This window comes from Triticum urartu, chromosome 5A, assembly GCF_056163025.1.
Source record: "Triticum urartu cultivar PI428250 chromosome 5A, HENAU_Tu73, whole genome shotgun sequence".
Taxonomy (NCBI): domain Eukaryota; kingdom Viridiplantae; phylum Streptophyta; class Magnoliopsida; order Poales; family Poaceae; genus Triticum; species Triticum urartu.
In genome coordinates, this window is record NC_141877.1 from 549,067,400 (window position 1) to 549,090,399 (window position 23,000).

The 23,000-nt window shown below is 46.1% G+C and overlaps 1 protein-coding gene and 1 pseudogene across 1 annotated transcript; one reads left to right on the forward strand and one right to left on the reverse strand.

Annotated features, from left to right (window-relative positions):
- Window positions 1-1,160: 1,160 nt before the first annotated feature.
- LOC147972754 (uncharacterized) lies at window positions 1,161-8,056 on the reverse strand. The gene is made up of 8 exons (XM_087524445.1): window positions 5,732-8,056; window positions 5,368-5,498; window positions 5,026-5,117; window positions 4,762-4,851; window positions 3,786-3,918; window positions 1,756-1,872; window positions 1,471-1,540; window positions 1,161-1,389 (listed from the first exon to the last, which is right to left on the reverse strand). Exons 1-8 carry the CDS (start codon window positions 7,570-7,572, stop codon window positions 1,161-1,163), a joined length of 2,703 nt encoding a protein of 900 aa, XP_087380571.1. The 5' UTR covers window positions 7,573-8,056.
- Window positions 8,057-20,416: 12,360 nt separating this feature from the next.
- LOC125556623 (putative UPF0481 protein At3g02645 pseudogene) lies at window positions 20,417-22,498 on the forward strand (annotated as a pseudogene).
- Window positions 22,499-23,000: the final 502 nt, after the last annotated feature.

Below are 23,000 nucleotides of genomic sequence, written 5' to 3' on the forward strand. Positions count from 1 at the left end.
CGAGCATATCTGTGCCACAACCACTTTCCCCAGCCAGCGACGACGACGAGGACCTTCGCATCGCCATCCACCGCTCCTACACGTCTGCGGAGACGGACGCCCGCCATTGTCGCCGCAAAGATGCGAAGGCGCTCCGCGTGGTGCTGCAGGAGTCGGAGAGGTTGATGAGGCAGTGGGCGATAGCGGCGGAGAGAGCCACATGGCTCTAGGAGGAGCAGTACCGCAAAGCCCGTCGCATGGCGGCCATCATCATCTCGTCCTCCTCCTCCTCAGCTTCAGACAGCGACGACGATGGCGACGCGCCTGGAGCAGCCGCCGAGACCCCAAGAGGAAGCGTCCGGCATGGAGGAAGTGGTGAAATCCCCTCTCCTGGCGGTTTTAGTTGATTTTTAGTACTGTAAGTGATGAACTCGGCCGACATCTTTTGCATCGGAGTATCGGACTATGTTATCTATGTCGGATTGCTATGTTCTATGCTCAAGTACGTAGAAACACCGTTTGCATGGTTTTGTATAAATTTGGGGTAAGACATATGAAGGATGCGGCTGTGGAACGAAAGAAATGAGATCCGCCCGGTCACCTTCAGTGGACGTGTCCGGATGCGTCCGCGAGCATATGGAGGGGGGTGTCAAATTTGGTTACCGAGGATGTAGATACTCTAGTGCGGTTGATCATGGCGCCCTGACCTAGGGCACCATGCGGCTCAGGCCGGTCCGATGTGGCATTCAACTCTGACCTCATGGTGCCCTTGACCAGGACGTCATGCTGTCTAGCATGGCCGGGCGTCATGCAAAAGGAACATTTTACGACATTATTTTAAATCAGGTTCATTTTGTGTTAAACTTTGCACAAAGGGTTAGTTTTGTGTTTTTCTATACTACTATTAAAAGAGCAAACATGAACTCTCCTAAAACCACCCAAACAAATGTACACAGGACAATTAGAACCCTTAGATCCAATCCAATAACTCAAATCTAAGATTCCATAGTAATTTGATGGTGTGCCAGAGAATCAAACGATTCAGATTCGATGTTCTGCCAGGGCAGACGACCATCAATCTGACCGGGCCGGATGGATCACCCCAACAAACCGCTAATCCCGCGCGGCAATCCTTCGTCTCACGCCCATGCACGCCGCATCTTCCCCACTAACTCCGCCGATTATTCAGGCGAATATGCGGCCATCAGATTCCGTCCCTGGATGTCACCGCCCCACGCCGTTGGCACAGACTCCCCATCCCGTCGCTGGATGGAGGATGCCGCTGGAGGCGGCCGAGCCAACGACGAGCGTAGGACGCGGGCGGACCTCCCTCGCCCTGCCTTGCTGCCCCTCCGGCCCTCATCATCCTCGTGCTTCTCCCGCACCGGCGTCTCCCCGCCGCCTCGGCACCTTCAGTAGCAGGCCAGGATCAGAGCCGAGAATGAGGCGTCCGCACGCGACCATCTCTCCCTTCGAGCACCTTCGACTCACCCCTGACTGTTGCCGCCAACTTCACTTGAAGCAACACGATGATCCAGGTAATCCCCAAACAAACCATTGTCTGCTCACGATTTCAGAAGAGAAGCGGGGGAGTGTATTCATGTGATGAGTAAGAAGATAAACTTGTGTGGTTCAGTCACCGGATCAACTGTTAGATGCCCAGATGGTACTGTTAGTGTGTTACTACACCTGAAATTACAGCTCAGCTAGCAGCTTCCTTCACAGTCCTGCCGACCTCACCGAGCTGCAATTTCTGAGTAGTTTCTGTACACTAACTCTCGGAGTTACAGATGCCTTCAAGCACAAGCTCGGCGGCCCCCAGCAAGGTGACCGAGCACGCGCAGCCGCTGGCCAGTGAGCAGGAGAAGCTCACCACCGAGGCTGAGTTCAGAACTACATATAGGTAGGTAGATGGATGAACATGAGATACCTTTTTTTCCTTTTTCTCCTGTTTATCTAGACCAGCCGATCACCAAGGCATGTAGCTGTTTGTAATTAATAATGGAAGTGCAAGCATTCTCACATAGATAATAGAAAATGGTGGGAGTGATTCTCTCTAATTCATGGGAGCACCCACAGGGCTGTAATCGCCGTGAAGATTCAGCGGTTCGCTCTCACTAATTCAGGGCGCGTCGAAGGCACCGCGACGGTGGCAGTCACTATACGGATATCGGGCCAGTTGCATTATTTCTTGCCTGATATTTTTATTTATTGTTGCGGACTGGGGTAGGATGCCGAAGATGTAGAGGTTGTTGCTCCAGTGACGCTGGAGCCGATTCAAAAGAAGATAATATGCGTGTTTTCCCTCCTAACCATTTGAGTAGTGTTCTGTGCAATTTATGCTCACTTTGAAAATTTAGTTATAGACGTCGAATTTATCTCCAATCATCTATTGTACCGTATCTTCTACAATCTTTCATATTTTAGCATGAATTTTTGAAAATGTGTGTTAGAAAGCTTGTATATCATACATGGATTGGAAAGCATACATGTGCTATTTTCTTCTGATTATCTCCTTTCAGACTGTTCGTGGTTTCTAGATCAGAATAATTTGTTCTTAATAGCTCTTTGGGTCTTAGAGAGTTCAGAGTAAGTTCTTACAACAATCGTTACTGGATAAATCATGTATGATACCATGCTCGCACCCTTATTTGCAGCTGTATTTCAGGTTTTTAGCACAATCAGAAAAGTTTTGTTTTTTCTGCTTTTTGGTTAGCACTGATGATAATTTGAACCTGTCAGACGGGGAAAGATATGCCCAGTATGAGTGCATCTTGATTCAGTTTGAGGAGAAAGAGTAGTTAATTCAGCTTGTGGCATGTGTCCACACTTGTTAACCAATTAACCCTTTTCCATTTGTGTCTTAAAAGTACTTTTGTTAACACATGCAACCTAACAGAGGATCTACTTTTGCTAATAGTGGTCAAATAAAAGAGGATCGAGAGTTCCAGACTCTGTGTTGTACAGAATTATTCTTTGCCAACAATAGTTTTGCTAAGTTTCTCTTGCCTCTCAGTATTACTACAGAGATTTAGAAACACAAGGAATTATTAACGATGAAAGAACCACAGATAGATCTGTGATTTCTCCATTGGCCAATAATTCAACTGCATATTTTAGGAACCACAAATAGCTTTGGGTATTTTCTTTGTATGCATTAATAATTTAATATTATATTGAGAACTGAAATAAATATTTTACGTCATATTTATTTAAAACTTTTTGTATTAATAGTGCAAAGCATAGATTTATTTTTCTATGATTCTATGTTTATATCCCACTAGACTGAGAATATTGATTATACTAGACAAGTAGTCATTGTTGCTTTGATTCAGAATGAGAAACATTAATATTTCTGAACCATTGGTACAATTAGTTCACACCAAACCATTCAAAGGTACTGTACCTCATGTTGGTGAAGATGGCAGATTTCAAAAACATGGTGGCGAACAAAGGTTTATATTGCAGGCGCCTCTGATTTCTTAAGTTCTAACAATTTGATGATCGCTCGTTACTGTTAGGAAATATGCAACAAGTATTCCCATGGGACCATAGGCCGATATATATACATGTACAGGTGTGGAACATATGCAGGAAACCCCTTATACAACGGGATAAATACAAAGGGGTACATGACTTATATTATAACTCTAACACCCCCCCCCCTCAAACTCATGGTGGATGAACAACACTGAGTTTGGAGAGATAAAAGCCATGTTGTGCTCTAGTCTGGGCCTTCGTCAGGAAATCCGCCAACTGTAACTCAGAAGGCACATACTGAAGAGCAATAACCTGATCCTACACACCAGCGCGCACATAGAAAGCATCAACACCAATATGCTTGGTGAGCTCATGCTTCACAGGATCGCGCGCAATGCTAATAGCACCTGTACTGTCAGATAAGAGCAGAGTCGGTGTAGTGACAGAAACACCAAAATCCTGAAGTAACCACCGTAACCAAGTCACCTCTGTCGTCAAAAGAGCCATTGCTCGCAACTCAGCCTCGGCACTCGAAAGGGAGACTGCAATCTGTTTCTTCGTCTTCCAGGCAATGAGAGAACCACCAAGAAAAACACAGTAAGCAGAAAGTGAACGGCGATCTGAGGGATCACTAGCCCACGTAGCATCCGAATAGGCCTGAAGCTGTAAAGAACTGGAGCGAGGAAAGAATAGACGGTGAGAGATCGTGCCCCGAAGATATCGAAGAACACGAAGGAGATGGCTATAGTGAACCGATGTGGGAGCAGAGACGAACTGACTCAGAATATGAACCGGATAAGAGATGTCTGGACGAGTGACAGCTAGATAGACAAGACTGCCAACAAGATGATGATAACGCGTCGGGTCAGGGAGAGGATCACCATCAGTAGCACGGAGGTGAAGATTGAGCTCCATAGGAGTCTCAACAATGCGCTCGTCAGTAAGAGCAGCACGAGCAAGAAGATCCTGGATATACTTTTCCTGGGATATAAAAAAGCCATCAGAGGTAGAAGAGACTTCAATCCCAAGAAAGTAGCGAAGAGGTCCAAGATCAGACATAAGAAACTGCTCACTAAGACGAGCCTTTACAAAGGCAATATACTCAGGGTCGTCGCCAGTGATGATCATGTCATCAACATAGAGAAGAAGAAGAGTCCGACCACGAGTGGAAATGTGGACAAACAACGCTGGATCATGATCACTCGCTGAAAAACTAGCGGCAGTCACCACAGAGGCAAAACGCTCAAACCAGGCACGAGGGGCTTGCTTAAGGCCATAGAGAGAGCGACGAAGACGACAGACCATGCCATCAGGAACAGAATACCCAGGTGGGGGCTGCATGTACACCTCCTCACGCAGCTCACCATTAAGAAAGGCATTCTTAACATCAAGCTGAGAAACAGACCAATGACGAATAGAGGCCACAGCGAGAAGTGTGCGGATAGTGGTCATATGGGCCACAGGAGCAAATGTCTCATCGTAGTCACGACCATGCTCCTGCTGAAAACCACGAGCCACAAGACGAGCTTTGTAACGCTCAAGAGAACCATCAGAGCGAGTCTTAACCTTGTAGACCCACTTACAAGTGATGGGACAAACACCGGGAGGAAGAGAAACAAGATCCCACGTGCCGGTACGCTCAAGAGCAGCAAGCTCCTCTGCCATCGCAAACTTCCATTCAGGATGAACAAGAGCATCGCGATAAGACGTAGGCTCGAGTATAGCCGAAAGAGCATATCGACTAGGAGAATAGCGGTCAGGGGGAGGGCGAGGCCGAGCCCGAAGACCATAAGGCGGCTGGGATGAGGAGGACGACGCACCAGAAGTAGATGGCACGTCAGTGGATTTATCTAGAACACGTGGACGACGAGTATAATGAAAAGGAAAGGAGGGAAGAGGTGGAATCACTGGAGGTGGAGACGGGGAATGTAGCGAGGACGAAGGTGGAGAAGGGGAAGGTATCGGTGATGAAGGTGGAGATGGGAAATGTGGCGGTGATGAAGGTGGAGAAGAATCTGTAGGAGAGGATGGCGTCGGATCTGCAACAGCAGGACGAGGAATAGGAATACTGGGCACAGAGGGAGGTGTGTCAGGAAAAGTGAGGAAAGAGATATCCTCCACTGAAAAGGTTGAGGAAGATGGACGCGGGTAGAAAGGACGAGACTCATCAAAAGTTACATCCCGAGAAATACGCATCCGACGACCGATAGGATCCCAACAACGATAGCCCTTATGCTCATCATTATAGCCTAAGAAGACACACTCAACAGACTGAGCGGACAGTTTGGTGCGTTCACGAGGGGCTAGAAGAACATAGCAAACACAACCAAACAAACGAAGCACCGAGTAATTAGGAGAACGATCAAAGAGACGCTCGAAAGGAACGCCACCCTGCAAAGCAGTGGAAGGCTGAAGGTTGATGAGATAGGTGGAAGTGGAAACAGCCTCGGCCCAAAAATGAGGTGGAAGAGAGGCGGCGATCATCAACGCACGAGCCGTCTCAAGAAGGTGATGATGCTTGCGCTCAGCCACGCCATTCTGAGCATGAGCACCAGGACAAGAGAACTGAGCAAGAGTACCTTGCTCGGCAAGAACTCCACGCAACATCTTGGAGATATACTCTCCAGCAGAGTCAGCACGGAACACACGAATAGGCGTAGAGAACTGAGTGTGGACCATGGCAGCAAAATGCTTATAGATAGATAAGACCTCACTACGAGAAGACATAAAATATATCCATGTGTGCCGAGAGAAATCATCTATGAAGATAATATAGTAGCGATGACCTCCCTTCGAGGAAAAGGGAGCTGGACCCCAGACATCAGAGTGAACAAGGTCAAAAGGACGCTGAGACACAGTGTCGCTGTGAGGATAAGGTAACTGGACCTGTTTACCAAGCCGACAGCCCTGACAGTCTAAAGACACACCGCCGGAGACGGATCCAAGAAGACCACGTCGAACTAAGGATGAGAGACGAGAGCCACATAGGTGACCAAGGCGATGATGCCACTGCTGAAAAGAGCTGGTAGACAAGGCAACAGAGGAGGAGAGACTGGCGGCAGCAGCAGTGGACGGAAGATGAAGCCAGTCAAGCTCCCAGAGACCCTGAGAGTCACGACGTCGAGGACCGGCACCAAGGAGAGTACCAGTATGGCGGTCCAGAACGGAACAAGAGTCAAAGTCGAGAATGACACGACAACCAGAGTCAACAATTTGTCCACCAGAAATGAGCTGCATGGTAAGTCGGGGAACATGAACAACATCAGGAACATGAAAAGAAGAAGTGCTAAGAATGCCTCGGCCAATAACCGGGAGAGAGGTACCATCAGCAGTAAGAACATGAACAGGAGAATCGAGAGGTCGAGTAGAGGACAGAGTGGATGAATCATGAGTCATATGAAAAGATGCTCCAGTATCAAGAATCCACGGAGATGTACCTGCTTGTGTAGAAGGTGGTCTCACAATGCCAGAAGAGTCAGCAGCAGAACCAGCAGAACCTGTCGATGGAGAACCGGAGGATGGAGCTAGCAGGCATCGAACTCGCACAATCTCCTGCTCGGTCAGGGGCGCAACTGAAGAGGTCGACGTAGATGCGCCCGACAATAGAGAGTCTGAGGCAACCAGCAGGGCGCGAAGTCGCGCAATCTCCTCCTCAGTGAAGTACACAGCTGAAGTAGTCGACGCAGTAGCACCGGGAGCACCGGGAGAGAAGCGGCCACCACCACCTGTGGAAGCCGCTAGATGTGGCGGTGTAGCATGACCAGTAGTATCCACACAGGCCGGTGGAGGAGACGAGGCCGTATGTAGACAAGCGCCAATCGTCAATGGAAGACGCCTGTGCGAGGCGGAGTCGACGGAACCATATGCACCAGCACTACCAGTGAAAGTCGCGAGAGGAGTCGACGTAGAGCGACGGTCACCATGTGCAGAGGTCGGGAGAAGAGTCGCGGAGGAGTGACCAACACAACAGGCGGAAGATGCCGTAGCGGACGACGTCACAGGCTGACGAGCACCAAGCACCGAGGAAAAGCGCATATGCGAGACAGGATCAGTGTAGGGTACGCTTTCCAAAATCAGCGGACAGTGTGGAGAGGAAATTGTACCCGACGACATGATGCTTCCTCTTTTTTTCTTCTTTTTTCTTTTTTTTCTTTTTTTTATTTTTATCGGAAGGCAACCAGTCAAACAGCCAACACAGCGGCCGAGCAAATCAGATCGGAATCAGTAGGCGGCGGCGGAGCAGAATCAAGTGGGGGAGGCTAGTGCACCACGTCACGGGCCTTCACGGGAGGAAGATGGTGCAGCAGCCGCATGTGAACAAGCACACATTGGGATGAGACTTGTACATGCACACGTCAGGTTCAGGCGGGCCGTCACAGGCCAACAGCGAGCGGCCGGATTAGTCTGCCCGACCTTGCAGACCACGTGGCGGCTGTGGCGTCCAGAAGAAGAAGCAGCGCCCCAGCGCGTGCTGAGGAGGCCGGCGGGCGTGGATGCTTCAGGCCGGGGCGGCGGATCAGGACCTGGCGTGGATGGATGGGTAAGATTCCACCGGAGCAGAATAGGAGAGGAAGCAGCAGCGGCCGTCCGGAGAGAAGGAAACGGAAACGGCCGTGCACGACGGGATCAAGCATGAGTTGCGGCGTGTGAAAAAAAAACCCTAGGGCTCTAATACCATGTTAGGAAATATGCAACAAGTATTCCCATGAGGCCATAGGCCGATATATATACATGTACAGGTGTGGAACATATGCAGGAAACCCCTTATACAACGGGATAAATATAAAGGGGTACATGACTTATATTATAACTCTAACAGTTACTATTCTCATCATTATTATAGATAAGAATGCAAGACCCGTGAGTTTTCTACTACCTCGACGGTAATTAAGATGACAAGGAAATACACGGGGAAGCAGATAACTTGGATCATACGGTGTCACAAATTGTGTTGGCCAATGTACTTTGCAGCTCAGACAAGGACCTTTATATGCACAGCACAATTTTGTGACAGTAGTCTTTTTAAGCAAAATGACCCTATGAACATACTTATCATTAGTTATTTCCTGGAACTTTCTATCCAGCTAAACTGGAGCATCAGGTAGCTATCACACACATCCTTTTGAGAACAAGAACACATTTATTTATATGCTTGTCTTGTTTTCTGTTCGTGCTTGCAGGAAAATAGTCTAGCTACTAGAGATTTGAGCTGAAGCACAAGCCTTTCCTCTTGGAATTGATTTAGAACCCAAAGGAGGAGTTTCTATCATCAATGCTAGCTGTACATTCAAATGCATATGCTTGTGAGCTCTGCTCTCTAAACACCCTAAAGATAGTAGATATTATTTTGTACTTTATAAAGCACCCTATGATATTTCTAGAAAGTAAGGTCATGTAGGAAAATGAAGCACTCCATCTTTGGTTATTCTCTACTCAGGTGTTTATTGCAGTGTTGTCCTTTTTTATCTTTCAGTAAAGTGCAAAGAAGCTCCTTTTTGTGAAAATTGTTATTTCCTTATGGTGACCATTTCCATACGAACTACTATTGTTTGCTTGTCGTTTTTCTGTTGCATCATGTCCATTCCACAACCTTTATATGGAATCCCGAAGGTAGTTGAATTCATGCTATTTTATTATGATTTTAATGCCTTACTATGCATTTCATCTTTTGATGGTAGATTTTTTTTTTTGCGCTTGAACATTTTAATAAGTTGTTCAAGCCTTCTGAATTTACTTCATTTTAATAAGTTGTATGTGGCGATTTAACTGTCTATGCCCCTCAGGTTTGAGAAGAAGCACATCCCATTACTATTACATGGCAAAATCGGCTGCATGGCAAGGAGAAAGTCGCAACTCCGCCATGGACTTATGTGGCGATGGGAGTAGAGAGATAGCAATTCATGCTGGTAGTGCTATAAGGCCACGCCAGGGTTTGTGACATTGCTGGGTGCCGGTATGTTCATACCATTGGCCCTTGTAAATCCCTTTAGTGAAGGGGTCGTGGTTATTAGAATAGAGATCATGCATTGCATGTGCAAGTTTGGTAGAGACGTGCATTGCATTGCACGTGCACATTTACTAGTTCACGCAAAAGTACAGCCAAGTACACATCACTTGAATGCCACATTCATCTGTGGAAAAGGGGCAGAGGTTCCTGACAAGCGCTGTTTTCAGTGAGTGGTGAGTCAGGTCAAGCAGTCCCCTTAAATGGAATCTTAGCAGCTTTCCTGCTAACCTTCAAAGTCAGGCCAGGCAGTCTTCATGGGCAGCCATCTACTCAAGGTCTAGTCCGTCGTCCATTTTCTCAAAGGCAGTCCTCATAAGTCTAGTCTAGGCAGGAGCGACACAAAAGCTAGTCAGAGCACGCGCGCGCGCGCTATATGGTCGGTCCATAGCTCCTTTGGTTTCGCTTCTACAAAGGCTGGTTGCACTATCTTTCTTGTTTCCCCTTAATTCTTTGCAACATTACTCAGTGCAATATGCATGGTCACACTTGCGTTGCAGGCATTTTCATGCATGGAAGAATACGTGCAGACATTTTAATGCATGCATGTAAGAATATGCGCGTGAGTCCCCACTGCATGCATGTACTTGTAACACGCCAAGAAAGTGCATGTCTAGAGAGCGCACTTTGTCTATATGCAATTAAACAAGTAAGAGATTTGGAAGGTAAGGCCCTGTTTGGTTTTAATTAAGTCACCAACTTATAAGTCGAAAAGTAAAAAAAGTGACTTATTTTACCAAACAGACCCAACTTATAAGTCATCAGCCTCCTTTGGTTTGGAGGATTTTTGTAGGAATTTCATAGGATAGGATTTTTGCAGGAAAAATTCCTTTAGAGTCTTTTGGTTTGTAGGAATGGAATCCTATTCCTATGGAGGAATTCTTCCTATCCTCCACATTTCATAGGAAAATAAACATTAGCCTAGACTCAATGGAAAAAATCCTACGAAGTGAATCAAAGGACATCTTCTTTCCTATCCTACTCATAGGATTTAAGATGCATGTCATCTCATTTCCTATGACTTTTCTATTCCTATGATTTCCCTATCCTATGAACCAAAGGAGGCCAAGTCATAAGTTGCTCCACCCCAACTTAAAACTTATAAGTCACCCCTTTTGCGTGGGTCTCACTCCCACCACCTTTACATAAAAAAACAAGGTGGGAAGGTGTGATTAGGTGACTTATAAGTCAGGTGACAACCAAACGGACGTGACTTATAAGTCATTGGTTTTAAGTCACCTGACTTATAAGTCAGGTGACTTAGGGCCTGTTTGGTTCCAATAAATCACCCGACTTATAAGTCAGGTGACTTAAAACCAGTGACTTATAAGTCACGCCTGTTTGGTTGTCACCTGACTTATAAGTCATCTGACCACACCTTCTCACCCTGTTTTTTTCCGAAAAGGCGAACCTGAAGCCAAAAAGGTGGTGGGACCCACGCAAAAGGGGGTGACTTATAAGTTTTAAGTTGGGGTGGAGCAACTTATGACTTATAAGTTGGGGTGACTTATAAGTTAGGTCTGTTTGGCAAAATAAGTCACTTTTTTCACTTTTTGACTTATAAGTCACCAACTTAGGCATGTTTGGTTCCAAATAAGTCACCAACTTATAAGTCAAAAAGTGAAAAAAAGTGACTTATTTTGCCAAACAGACCCAACTTATAAGTCACCCCAAGTTATAAGTCATAAGTTGCTCCACCCCAACTTAAAACTTATAAGTCACCCTCTTTTGCATGGGTCACACCATCTTTACATAAAAAAACAAGGTGTAAATGTGTGGTCAGGTGGCTTATAAGTCAGGTGACAACCAAACGAACGTGACTTATAAGTCACTGGTTTTAATTCACCTGACTTATAAGTCAGGTGACTTATTGAAACCAAACAGGCCCTTATTGGAACCAAACAGGGCCTAAATGGAACCTAAACCTCGCGATCTCTTGCATGTGCGCGCGGTCCGACTCCTGAGAAAGCTGAATATTTTCTTTTTGAGGCGAAGCTGATGATTTCTAGGGCGTCAAGAAAGCCGAAGATTCTCCATTAATGTGTGCCCCATGGTGCGGCAGAGCACGCCCGTCGCGCGCAAACAAAATGTCACTTCATGGTGGATGCTCCGGTGTGCACTACTACGATCAGGTATAATAGCAGGCTTATAGCGGATGTGGAGTTTCTACTACCGGGCTCATCTCCACCGATGCTAAAAAAACAAATACAAGAAAATTTTGTGTGGTAGATAATTTGATGCGTGAGGTCAGCTTCAAATTTCAACTCATTTTGACATTTGAGCATCTCTCGGCAAAAAAGACAAAATCAGGGTCTGTAATTTTTGTTGTTGTTCATGCAATGTTCTGACCCGAATTGTCTTTTTTGCCGAGAGTTGCTCAGATGTCCAAATGAGTTGAAATTTGGAACGAACCCCATGCATCAAATTATCTACCACACACAAAAAATTGGATTTTTTTTAATTTTTTTAGTATTTGTTTTGATTTTTGTTCTGAGCGAGAGCAGATGAACCTTGGCACCGAGTTGGATTTCCGGCTTATGGCCTGTTTAAATAGCAATTTTGTCTATGTAAAGAAGAGAGACATACAAAAATGAAGGAAGTAAGCTCCCATGCAAGAGCCAAGCTAGACCGATACAATAAATATAAGAAATAGATAAAGAGAAGACAAGAAAAATATAATACTTTTATAGCCAGCCTTATATCTAGTATGCGTGACTATAAATGATGGCTTTATATGACATAACAATATCATATAGCCAGCAGTTGATTATGCTATTAACCATGCTCTACTGCGTACATCGCCGCACCTATCACCTGAATCCGGACAGTTATTCTCCTTTCAAACCTCGGCAGTTGGCCGGAGCCCAAAGCGAAAGGAAAAAAGTGTTTCCTCCTACTGCTTGCCAGTTGGCACTTGGCAGGAAATGTCTGGTCAAGGCGCTTGCTGCATATTGTGTTTTCCTCTCTCTCCGGCGTGCTTCCTGGTATAGATGGGTAGGAAATGTCTCGTCCAAGTGCTTCGGACCGAGTTTTTGCCTCCGCTACTGTAGGACACCCGGTTGCCCCTAAACCCCGTTTAGGCCTCCTTTAGTTTGCCGGAATTTTATAGAAATTCTCTAAGATAGGATTTTCAAAGGAAAATTTTCTTTAGAGCCCTTTAATTCATAGGGTATTAGATTCCTATAGGAACCAATCCTTCACATTTTAAAGGAATATATATATTAGCCTAGACTCAATAAAAAAATTCATACCCTATGCATCAAGTGAGATCCCATTCCCTATAAGAATTGAGATACATGTCATCTTAGTTTCTACAATTTTTCTATTCCTATAATTTTTATATCCTATAAACCAAATGAGGCCTTAGTGGTGGGCCTTATTGACGGAGTCCTGAACTAGGGGGTGCACACCACGTCGGTCCATCATCCATGGGCCGGGCCCTGTCGATGATAAATGAATGGGCCGTGTATAGGCTTGCCCTCAGCGTAATCAAGATGAACATCTCCGAAGAGTTGGCGTGCACTTCAAGGCATACTTGAAAGATCGGCATACTTATCTCTAGACTGTAACCGACCATGTCTAAACCCTAGATACCCCCGTGCCTATATAAGAATTGGGGTTTAGTCCGTAGAGACACGATTGCAAGGTTTAGAGCTTAGAACTCCTTCATACCATCTCGAGGTAGATCATACTATACTCTGTACCCCATCATGATCAATATAAACAAGAGCAGGACGTAGGGTTTTACCTCCTCCAGAGGGCCCGAACCTGCGTAAAGCACCATGTCCCCATTCATCGTGTTACCATCGATCCAAGACCACCAGCTCGGGGCCCCCTACGAGAGATCTGCCGGTTTTAGCACCGACATTGGTGGCCCATGCAGGCCCCGTTGTGTGGTCAAAAAGGCTCGACGGAAGCCTCATCTGGCGATCCAACCCTTCTCGATGTATTGCCTACTCTAGAGACTCAAGACTTCACATTAACCGAAGCACCCCAGCGTGTTGAAATGTTCACCCACCATCCAGATCTAAAATCCCATGAGTCGAATGTGGAGGTCGGAATCCTTGCCACCTCCTCGGATTTGTCCGAGGACTTGAAAACGGTCGTTGTCGTCAAGCCGGTCCCTCTCCTCATAGAGAACCATGGTTGTGACCGGTCGGACCAAACATGGAGCTCGGATCTGAACACACATCAAAACATCTTCAAAATGGATATAATCTGATCTCCCCAAGGGCACCTTCGAGCCACTATCACAGGAGTTTCCTCGGTAGACACCGATCTGAATTCAGATTCGCTCTGCCACCCACCCTCACGTCGCATACTGTCCCGACGGCTCAGGACCAACCGACATATGTGATTTGGCTTTTGTTAAACAAAATCCTGAAGAGACAGTTCTGCAATTGATGAGTGATATTTTACACCAATTTCACCTTTGTTTAAACCGAGATATTTCATTTAAAAAGAGATATTCGCTCCGGTATTGCTACTAATGACTAAGAATGCAAAGGATTCCACAAATCCTCTCTTCGATGTGTTTCCATGGGGAATGGTCTAAAAAGGAAAGAAATCACGTATGGAAATGGAATGGAAGGAGAAGGGAGGAAGAAAGAATCAATAGGAGGCGCCTACGCGAAGACAGAGCAAAAGAAGGCGTTCCATATACGGACGCAGGCGCTTGTATGAGCGCCCATTTGGGATTTCGAGGCAGATCGTCCACCTGAACAACTTTTATTAAAGGGACCCCGTCGAAGTGTCAACACGACGACGAGCACAGAAGCTAGAACCTCTTCATCATCATCATCATCATCATCCACAAACCCTAGCCGCTGTCATCTCCATCCATAGCCATCTCTACCACCATCATAGTGCTCTCTCATCTAGTTCATACTTGTAAGCGTGCATCGCACAAGGCTTCCATTGTATGACATATTGCAATCAATCAATCTCAAGATGTGTTCTTCAATGTTTTCTTCCCGCGATCTGTAAAGACTTTGACATAACGTCCCGTATGTGTGAAATAAAATTGTTCCGTGAAGATGTCTCTTGTCTTGTCTGCGATCTTCATCCCTGCAGGTACCCAGAATCATGGAGATCGAGAACCGGTGAGGCTAGGAGCAAGGAGACCGTGAAGTGTTATACCAAACACCAGTGACAGTAAGGTTCAGTAGGGTAACATGGATCATATCTTTGGGGATAAATGAGGTGTAGCCATTAAATACCCAAAGCTCTTGTCTGATTTCATTATCATAATTATCGAGGCAACCCCGCGCGACAGATAGGGCCTATGGTAAGACAACTGATTCTTGATGCAGGAGTCGTGTCGGTCAAGATGTTATTTGAACACATGCCCCACTTCGATCTGTAACAACCACATCTCGATGGGTGCGTTTCAGCGCACAAATTAATATCCTATTTGATCCCAGCGTAAATAGAAGGTTGTAAACATAAGACCTCATACCCGTACCTCTTTTTATTATAAGTGTTTGAATCACTATTTGCTTGCTAATTCGGTCAAAAGCTGGATTTGATACTTCGACAAAAGCTTGCTGAAGACCATCACTTCAAGGGAATCTTCCTCTCATGGGTTCGATAACCCCGTGTCACCTCTAGGTAAATAGGTGCGGGATATTTTTTTCTGTTCTAATACCAGACCAGTAAAAGGAGGTATCAGCAATTTTGGATGGGATTCTTGTTTGTAAATAATAAAATCCCAGATTGCTGCGATGTGGAAGCTATTTCGGCTTTCCGCCTTAATTGTAACGATGAAGGCATCTCTAGTGTCTTTGCAAGGAGACGAGTTAAAACGTTTCCTGAGCTATCGGATATAATATCAGGATGCTGCATTATGGGGGACGCCTGGCTAGCAGAAAGGAGCAAAAGGATTGGATCCAAGATCTGCTCAAGTCCACTAACATAAATGCTCCAGAACCGATGAACGGGTCGCCCATCCTGAGCACTAGAAAAAAGCAGCCAGCAAAGAGACCCAAAACTATGCTAGAAAAAGCACCTCCAAGCTACTGCGTCATTTTCGGCAACTCACTCACTTCATGGACCTCTAAGCGCGAGTCCACCGTCTCTCGCTTGAGAGTTAAGGCTGAGTATCGTGTTGTGCACAATGTAGCCACCGAGACATGTTGGCTGCACCAACTTTTTGGCGAGCTTTTGGTTCCCATTCTCAAGGCCACGGTGGTGTTCCCTGACAATGTTTTGGCCACTTATCTCATTGCCAACATGGTCCAGCACAAGCGCACCAAGTAAATTGAGTTGGATGTTCATTTCATGCGCGAGTAGGTACAGTTGGGTGAGCTGAAGGTACTTCATGTACCGACCACGCAACTATTCGTCGAAGTCATCATTCCAATATATGCATCATCGATGCTGCTGCTTAGACTGTTGGGGTCTTGAGTGTGACATGTACATTGCATGCAACCCATGCACGTATAAATCTCCCAGCCGATCTCTCTCTTATCTCTAGCCATGTAATATATCTTGGACATGTCTAGGGAACGGCCGGTTTCTCCCTAGCCATCCGGAACAGCCGTCCCAACAAGGATTTTTTTGTCCCCTAATCTATAAAGGGAAACAATGTGTCCCCCTAATTGATACCTTAATTCAAATAAGAAAAAATATATTCCATACATTAGGAACGGTATCATATAAACAGAAAAAACATCGACATGAACATTAACGCATTTAATTCATTTTTGGATTTTTTTGAAACCTATATCTTTCAAACTGCGCGTCAAAATTAAGATACACTTTCACTATTGAAATTCTCGCGGCGTGCTCTTCAAAACTAGATTCCTCAAGGGTATGTTTCGATGAACTTTTTTGTGTGCAATTTAGTCCCGTTTGGTGCAACTGGCTAGCTGTCGATGTGCAACTACATGATAGTCGATGTGTGACTTTTTCCTTACGCGTGAATGTGCAGTTTTTACTTATGGCACCTCCAACCCAAACTAACCCCTATCAGTGAGATGTGCAACTTCATTTGCTGGCTCTGTCATGCCTAGTAGTCAATGTGCAACTTTTCTCATGTCCTTAGATGTCAGTTTTCACTATTTCCTTCCTCCGCCAAGTTCTTAGCAGTGGACGTGCAACTTTAGATGCTACACCGGCCAACTACTTCACTGTCGGTGTGCAACTTCGTCCCGTACCCCATGGATATGTAGTTTTCACTGCTAGCACCCCATCCCAACTTAAAGGGGGCCTATAGACAACTGATAACCCACAAATATAGGGGATCAATTGTAGTCTCTTTTAATAAGTAAGAGTGTCGAACCCAACGAGAAGCTAAAGGTAGAATTAATATTCCCTTCAAATTCTATCGACCACCGATATAACTCTACGCACACTTAATGTTTGCTTTACCTAGAACAAGAATAAAAATATTTTGTAGGGATAAAACTAGAACTACTTTACAAAAATAAAACTAGGAGTACTTTGCTAGATAATAAAAGTTAGTTTGTTTTAATAGAGAGCTTTTTGTACCATAAGAGAAAGATTGTCCATAGGCAATTGAATATAACACGATAAATACTTATCATATGCAATGAGGGAGATGCATACGCTAACACACTTTCCGTACTTGGATCATATATATGCACTTATAATTGGAACTCTAGTAAGCATCCACAACTAGTATTAAAGATCACTAAGGTAAAACTAACCATAGCATTAAGCAACAAGTCCTCTTTACTCTCATACGCAACAACCCCCTTACTCAGGTTTAATCTTCTATCACTCTCGCAACCCATTATAAGAAAATCATAAACATATTGCAACACCTTACAGCGGAAACCCCACATGCTTGGGCAACACAAAGGGCACCATGGGACATCACCATATCAACATAAAACCCATATCAATCACACCATGCGACAATTAACGCGTAGGACCAAAAAGAATCTACTTAAACATCATAGGATGGCTATACATCATTGGATAATAATATATAGCATTAAGCACCATGTTCAAGTAGAGAATTATAGGCCTCTTTTGGTTCATAGGATAGGATTATCATAGGAATAGGAATTTTGTAGGAAATGAGATGACATGTATCTCAAATCCTACGAGTAGGAATAGGAAATGAGATGTCATTTGGTTGACATCAAAGGAATTTTTTCATTGAGTCTAGGCTCATTTTTATTTTCCTATGAAATGTGGAGGATAGGAACCAATCCTATGTAGGAATAGGAATCTATTCCTATGAACCAAAGGGCTCTAAAGGAAAAAAATCCTATAAGAATCCTATCCTCTAAAATTCCTATGAAATTCCTCCAAACCAAAGGAGGCCTATAGTGGGAATATAGAGGTTACACCACTGCATAGAGGGGGGGAGGGTTGGTGATGACGGCGGCAAAATTGTTGGTGTAGATCGCCGTCACGATGGTTCCTCCGGCGGCACTTCGGCGCCACCGGAAGAGAGGCGAAGAAGGCTCGCCTCCTCCTTCTTGGTTGGCCTCCCCCCATAGATGGGAGGAGAGTTTCCCCTCTGGTCCATGGCTGCCATGGCTCCCGGAGGGCAGGAGCCCCTCCGAGATTGGATCTCTTTCTGTTTCTCTTCTGTTTCGTGTCTCTATTTCTGTCCAAAAACCGTTCCTTAGATATCCGGAGATCCGTAACTTCAATCAGGCTGAAATTTTAACACGATTTTTATTTCTCGATATAAGCTTCCTTGCGGCCGAAGAAGGACTCCAACCAATTTACGAGGTGGCCACAAGGCAACCCCGCACGACCTGGGGGTGGTGGCGTCCTGATACCTTGTGAAGGATGTGGGACTCCGTTTGCGTTGATTCTTCCTCCCAAAAATCACATATATTCCAAAATAAATCTCTATAAAATTTTATCGCATTTGGACTTCGTTTGATATGGATTTTTTGTGAAAAAAATGCAAAAAACAGGAACGAACACTGGATCATTATGTTAATACCAAAAATAATATAAAATATTACCAAATATATATATATATATAAGTTGTAGAATATTTGCATGAAACAATAAGAAAATATAGATACGACGGAGACGTATCAACAACTTTTCTCTACCCTCATGGATATGCAGATTTTCACCAACAATTCTTACCAATGTGATGTGCAACTTCGTCTATTGCCCCGGCCAACTGCCTAACTGACCATGTAGAACTTCGTCTGTCGCCCCTGCCAACTAAAACTTAACGTCCATAAGTAGGAAGGAGGAGGAGTAGCACATCAACTACTAGGCAGCTGGCTGGAACACCAAACTAAGTTGCACATATCTTCGGTAGGAATAGGTGGGGCAGGGTGTGCCGGTGAAAACCATTAGTAGGGCGGAGTGCACATCGACTACTAGGTAGTTGACTAGACAACAGACTAGTCACACATGACAAAAAGTTGCTTTGTCATGGCTAATCCTCATAGAAAATTGGATCATGGGGTAAAAAAAATTGGTTTCGAAAAAAGTTGAACAATACAATACTAAAGTTACACCATGTAGTAACAGAGTTGCACCATATAGCACTAGAGTTGGCATTGTTTTTTTTGTCAAAACATATATAAATAAGATCTAGTTTCAAAGAGCGAATTCCAACCATGAAAACGGATCCGGATTCTGACATTCGATTGTGGAGTTATGCCTTTTTGAAAATTTAAAAATCCAGTTAAATGCATGACATGTCGTGCTTCGGTGTCCTCCATCATATACGTAGACCCAGGTTGCATGGAACCGGATCCTCTAACATTATGAAGGAAAGTCACGGTGCTACAGTATTTGCCTAGTGTAAAATGAATAAGGAAACTCTTAGTAGGTAATTAGTCGGTTATTTACTGTTAGTATTTAATGTAGATATAAATAATTTAAAATTAATTTTATTTCATCATCAATTTATTTGTATGTAATTACTATAAATGAACACAGTAGATCATCATTTTGCAAATTAATTTAAGTTATTTTAGTCATAACCATATGGATAGAAAGAAGGAAAGTTATGGTATTATAACTTCTCTAACTTTCCTTCACAATGTTAGAGAATCCGGTTCCAGGTTACATGCAACTTCGATCCTTTGTCGTTTCACATGCGCCCCCATCCCTCCTCTTGCTAGTTGCTTGTCGTTTAGTGTGAGCGCTCGATTTGGCGAGCTAGGGCGCGCGATTAAGGCTTGTTGTTGTTTAGGTGAGTGCCCGATTAGATGAGATAGGGCGTGCGCACAATTAGGGTTTTAGGATACATCTTAACTGCTAGATATTTGGTAGGATTAGAGCATCTCCAACGGCCGCACAAAAATTTAGCGTCCAATAAAAGTTATAGTGCATCACTTTAGCACTTTTAGTGTGCAGGGACCAACATCGCTTTTGCAGACGCCCGAAAACGCGCGCACAAAAAGCGCACAGTGCAAATTGTGAAGCGCGCGCAATTCGGAGCCCAAAATATGCTGCGCACGATAGTGTTTTTCAGCGCGCGCCCAAAAAATTTTAGCGCTGCAGCATCTGCTGGAACTGTGCGGCGCCTAAAAAAACAAAATTTTAGTGCGCGGTGCTCTTTTTAGGCGCCTGTTGGAGATGCTCTTAGAGAGTATTTGTTTTCAGGGACTCATTGGTCTAGGGACTTAAATAAGTCCCTATAAGTCCCATTTAAACCAAACAGGAGGGACGGACTTAAAGTGGGCATTTGGGATTTATGAAATAAGACTCTCAAGGAGGGACTTATAGGGACTTATAGTTATAATATGATCTTATAAAGACTTATAAGTCTCAGGAACCAAACATGTAGGAACTTTTTAGGGACTTGAGACTTATAAATTGGGATTAAAAAAAGTCCTAAAACTTATGAAAAGTCTTAGGACTTATGAACCAAACAGAGCCTTAGTTGATACTGTACTTGAGTTACAGTCGCATCTATTCTCCATTCCTTCTTATATATAGTAATACCACTGCCATATTGACCAGGTAGCCACGGCAACCATACCTAGTGCACCGCGCGCGCGCGCACACACACACGGTAGAGGTTGAGCGACTGAGCGAGAAATGGCCGCCTCCGATCAACAACAGCAGGCCCGCAGCAACCGGCAAGGCTTTGTGGACGAGTCCCGGTGGGTGGAGCTGATCCGGCAGTCCCTCCGGGAGGTTCCCGGGGAGGAGGAGGACGACGGCATCCACGTGTCCGTGTTCGACGTGCCGAAGCAGCTGCAGGTGCACAGGCCCGATGCCTACAGGCCGCAGTTCATAGCCCTGGGCCCCTACCACCACTGGCACCCTCACCTGTACGACATGGAGCGCTACAAGATCGACGCCGCCCGCCGCGCGCTCCGCGCGGCCGGCAGCAGCCTGGAGGACATCGTCTCCAAGCTCGCGTGCCACGAGCGCCGGGTCCGCGCACACTACCACCGCCACCTCGACTTCCAAGACGGGACGCTATCCCTCATGATGCTCGTGGACGGCGCATTCCTGCTCGAGTTCCTCGCCATCCACCACCACCACGCCGCCGCCAAGGCCAAGCCAGAGAGGGTCTCCGTCTCTAGCTGGACGTCGAGGATGGCGCACCTCATCGACCTGGGCGGGAGCGGGCGGAAGTCCGCTCACGGCCTCATCCTCCGCGACATGCTCATGCTCGAGAACCAGATTCCGCTCTTCCTCCTCCGTCAGATCCTCCAGGCGACATGTCACTCCCAGTCTCAGTCCGTCGACGAGTCCACCACGCGGCTCACGTGCATGGTGACGGGCCTCATGAAGGAGCTCTGCCCGTTTAAGATGGAGGGCAACTTCCCGGACAAGGAAATTGAGAGGGACATCGGCAAGCATGCGCACCTGCTCGAGCTGCTTTACTACCTGCTCGTGCCCAAGCCCTGTGAAAATTCTGCACCGGCGTGGTCTGGCCACGTCGACGAGGATATCGAGGAGCAGAGAACGGACGGCGGCGAAGAAGGCCAAGGACCTTCCTCCGGCAGCGGCAGCGAGCACGTGATGCAAGTGCTCGCCACCATGCGGAGAGTCGCGTCGAGGCTCAAGGGCGGCCGCCTCAGCCACGTGATGAAGCCGATCGAGTTTGCTGCCAAGGCGCCGTGGAAGATGCTCACTGGCATACCTGGCATCTCGGCCTTGTCCATGCCCGCGGACACCGGCGAGCAGGCGTCCACCATGAGCCAGGACGAGGAGATCGAGATCCCATCGGTCACCGAACTGGCCAGCAGCGGCGTCCGGTTTGCGCCGACCAACGGCAACCTGTCCACCATCGCCTTCAACCGCAAGACGGCGACGCTCCACCTCCCCGCGGTGACCCTCGACTGCAACACCGAGGTGGTGCTCCGGAACCTGGTCGCCTACGAGTCGTCCGCCGCATCGGGCCCGCTGGTGTTCACCCGGTACACGGAGCTGATGAACGGCATCATCGACACCGACGACGACGTCACTCTGCTCCGCAAGCGCGGCGTGGTGATCAACCGCATGAAGAAGAGCGACGGCGAGGCCGCCAAGCTGTGGAACGGCATGAGCCGCTCGGTGCAGCACTCCAAGGTGCCGGACCTGGACGCGGTCATCGACGACGTGAACCGCTACTACGGCCGGCGGTGGAGCGTCAAGGCGAAGCGGTTCATGCGCAAGTACGTGCTCAGCTCATGGAAGATGCTCACCTTCCTCGCCACCATCAGCATGCTGCTGCTCACCACCATGCAGGCCTTCTGCTCCGTCTACACGTGCTCTCGGTGGTTCGGTGACGTTGTTGTCGCGGTCACGCCGACATCAAGAGAGTAGATCGGTATACGCCTGCGTTCCTCAGCCACCCGGTGTATGCGACGACATAGCGTGATCATGCTTATGGCTTGTTTATTTGCACCTAAGGTTTTCAGTTCCTTGCCGGCGAGACCTAATGCTTCAATCTCGGTTGTAGGAGTAGGAATAAAGTTTAAGGTTTGGTGTCCGGTCGTCGATGGCGAGACGATGATGTTGCCTTATGCCGGCGTCGAATAAGTCATCCTCGCCTTGTCCTAGTTTCGGATGTGTGTCGTCTAGAGGCATGTAGAGGATGGTGTGTCTCCCGATCTAGTTCTTCGGTTCTGGTTTTCACTTGTGTAGGCATGTCTCAGGGGTGCCGTTATATGGAGCAAACGGCGTGCTTGTGCAACTTGATCCTTCAGCTCTAGAAAATCGACATGGCTCCAACTAATATTTGAAAACAAAAGGCTTGCTTGAGATCAATCTAAAATCAAGTGGATAGAACGTGTTCAAAAATAAATAAAAACATAAAGTGTGGCATAAGTTTGGTTAAATGGGCTAAAGTGGATGAAACTTTCTTAAATGTGGTAATCTCCATCAAAAATGACAAAAAGAAGGGGTGATAAAATGGAATTGACTCTAAATTTTATGTACGCTACCACTAAAAAAGAGCAATTCGTGAAATGAAAATGAGCGTGCGCAATTCATTCTTACTAGAAGCCATGTTCATTTTTTTCTAACTTCAAAGATCGAAGGAAATAACTGTGCATCCATTGCGTATATGTGTATCAGTTACGCATCTGTGCATTCATTACATACCATCTTTCTACAAGATTTGTCATATTAACACTAT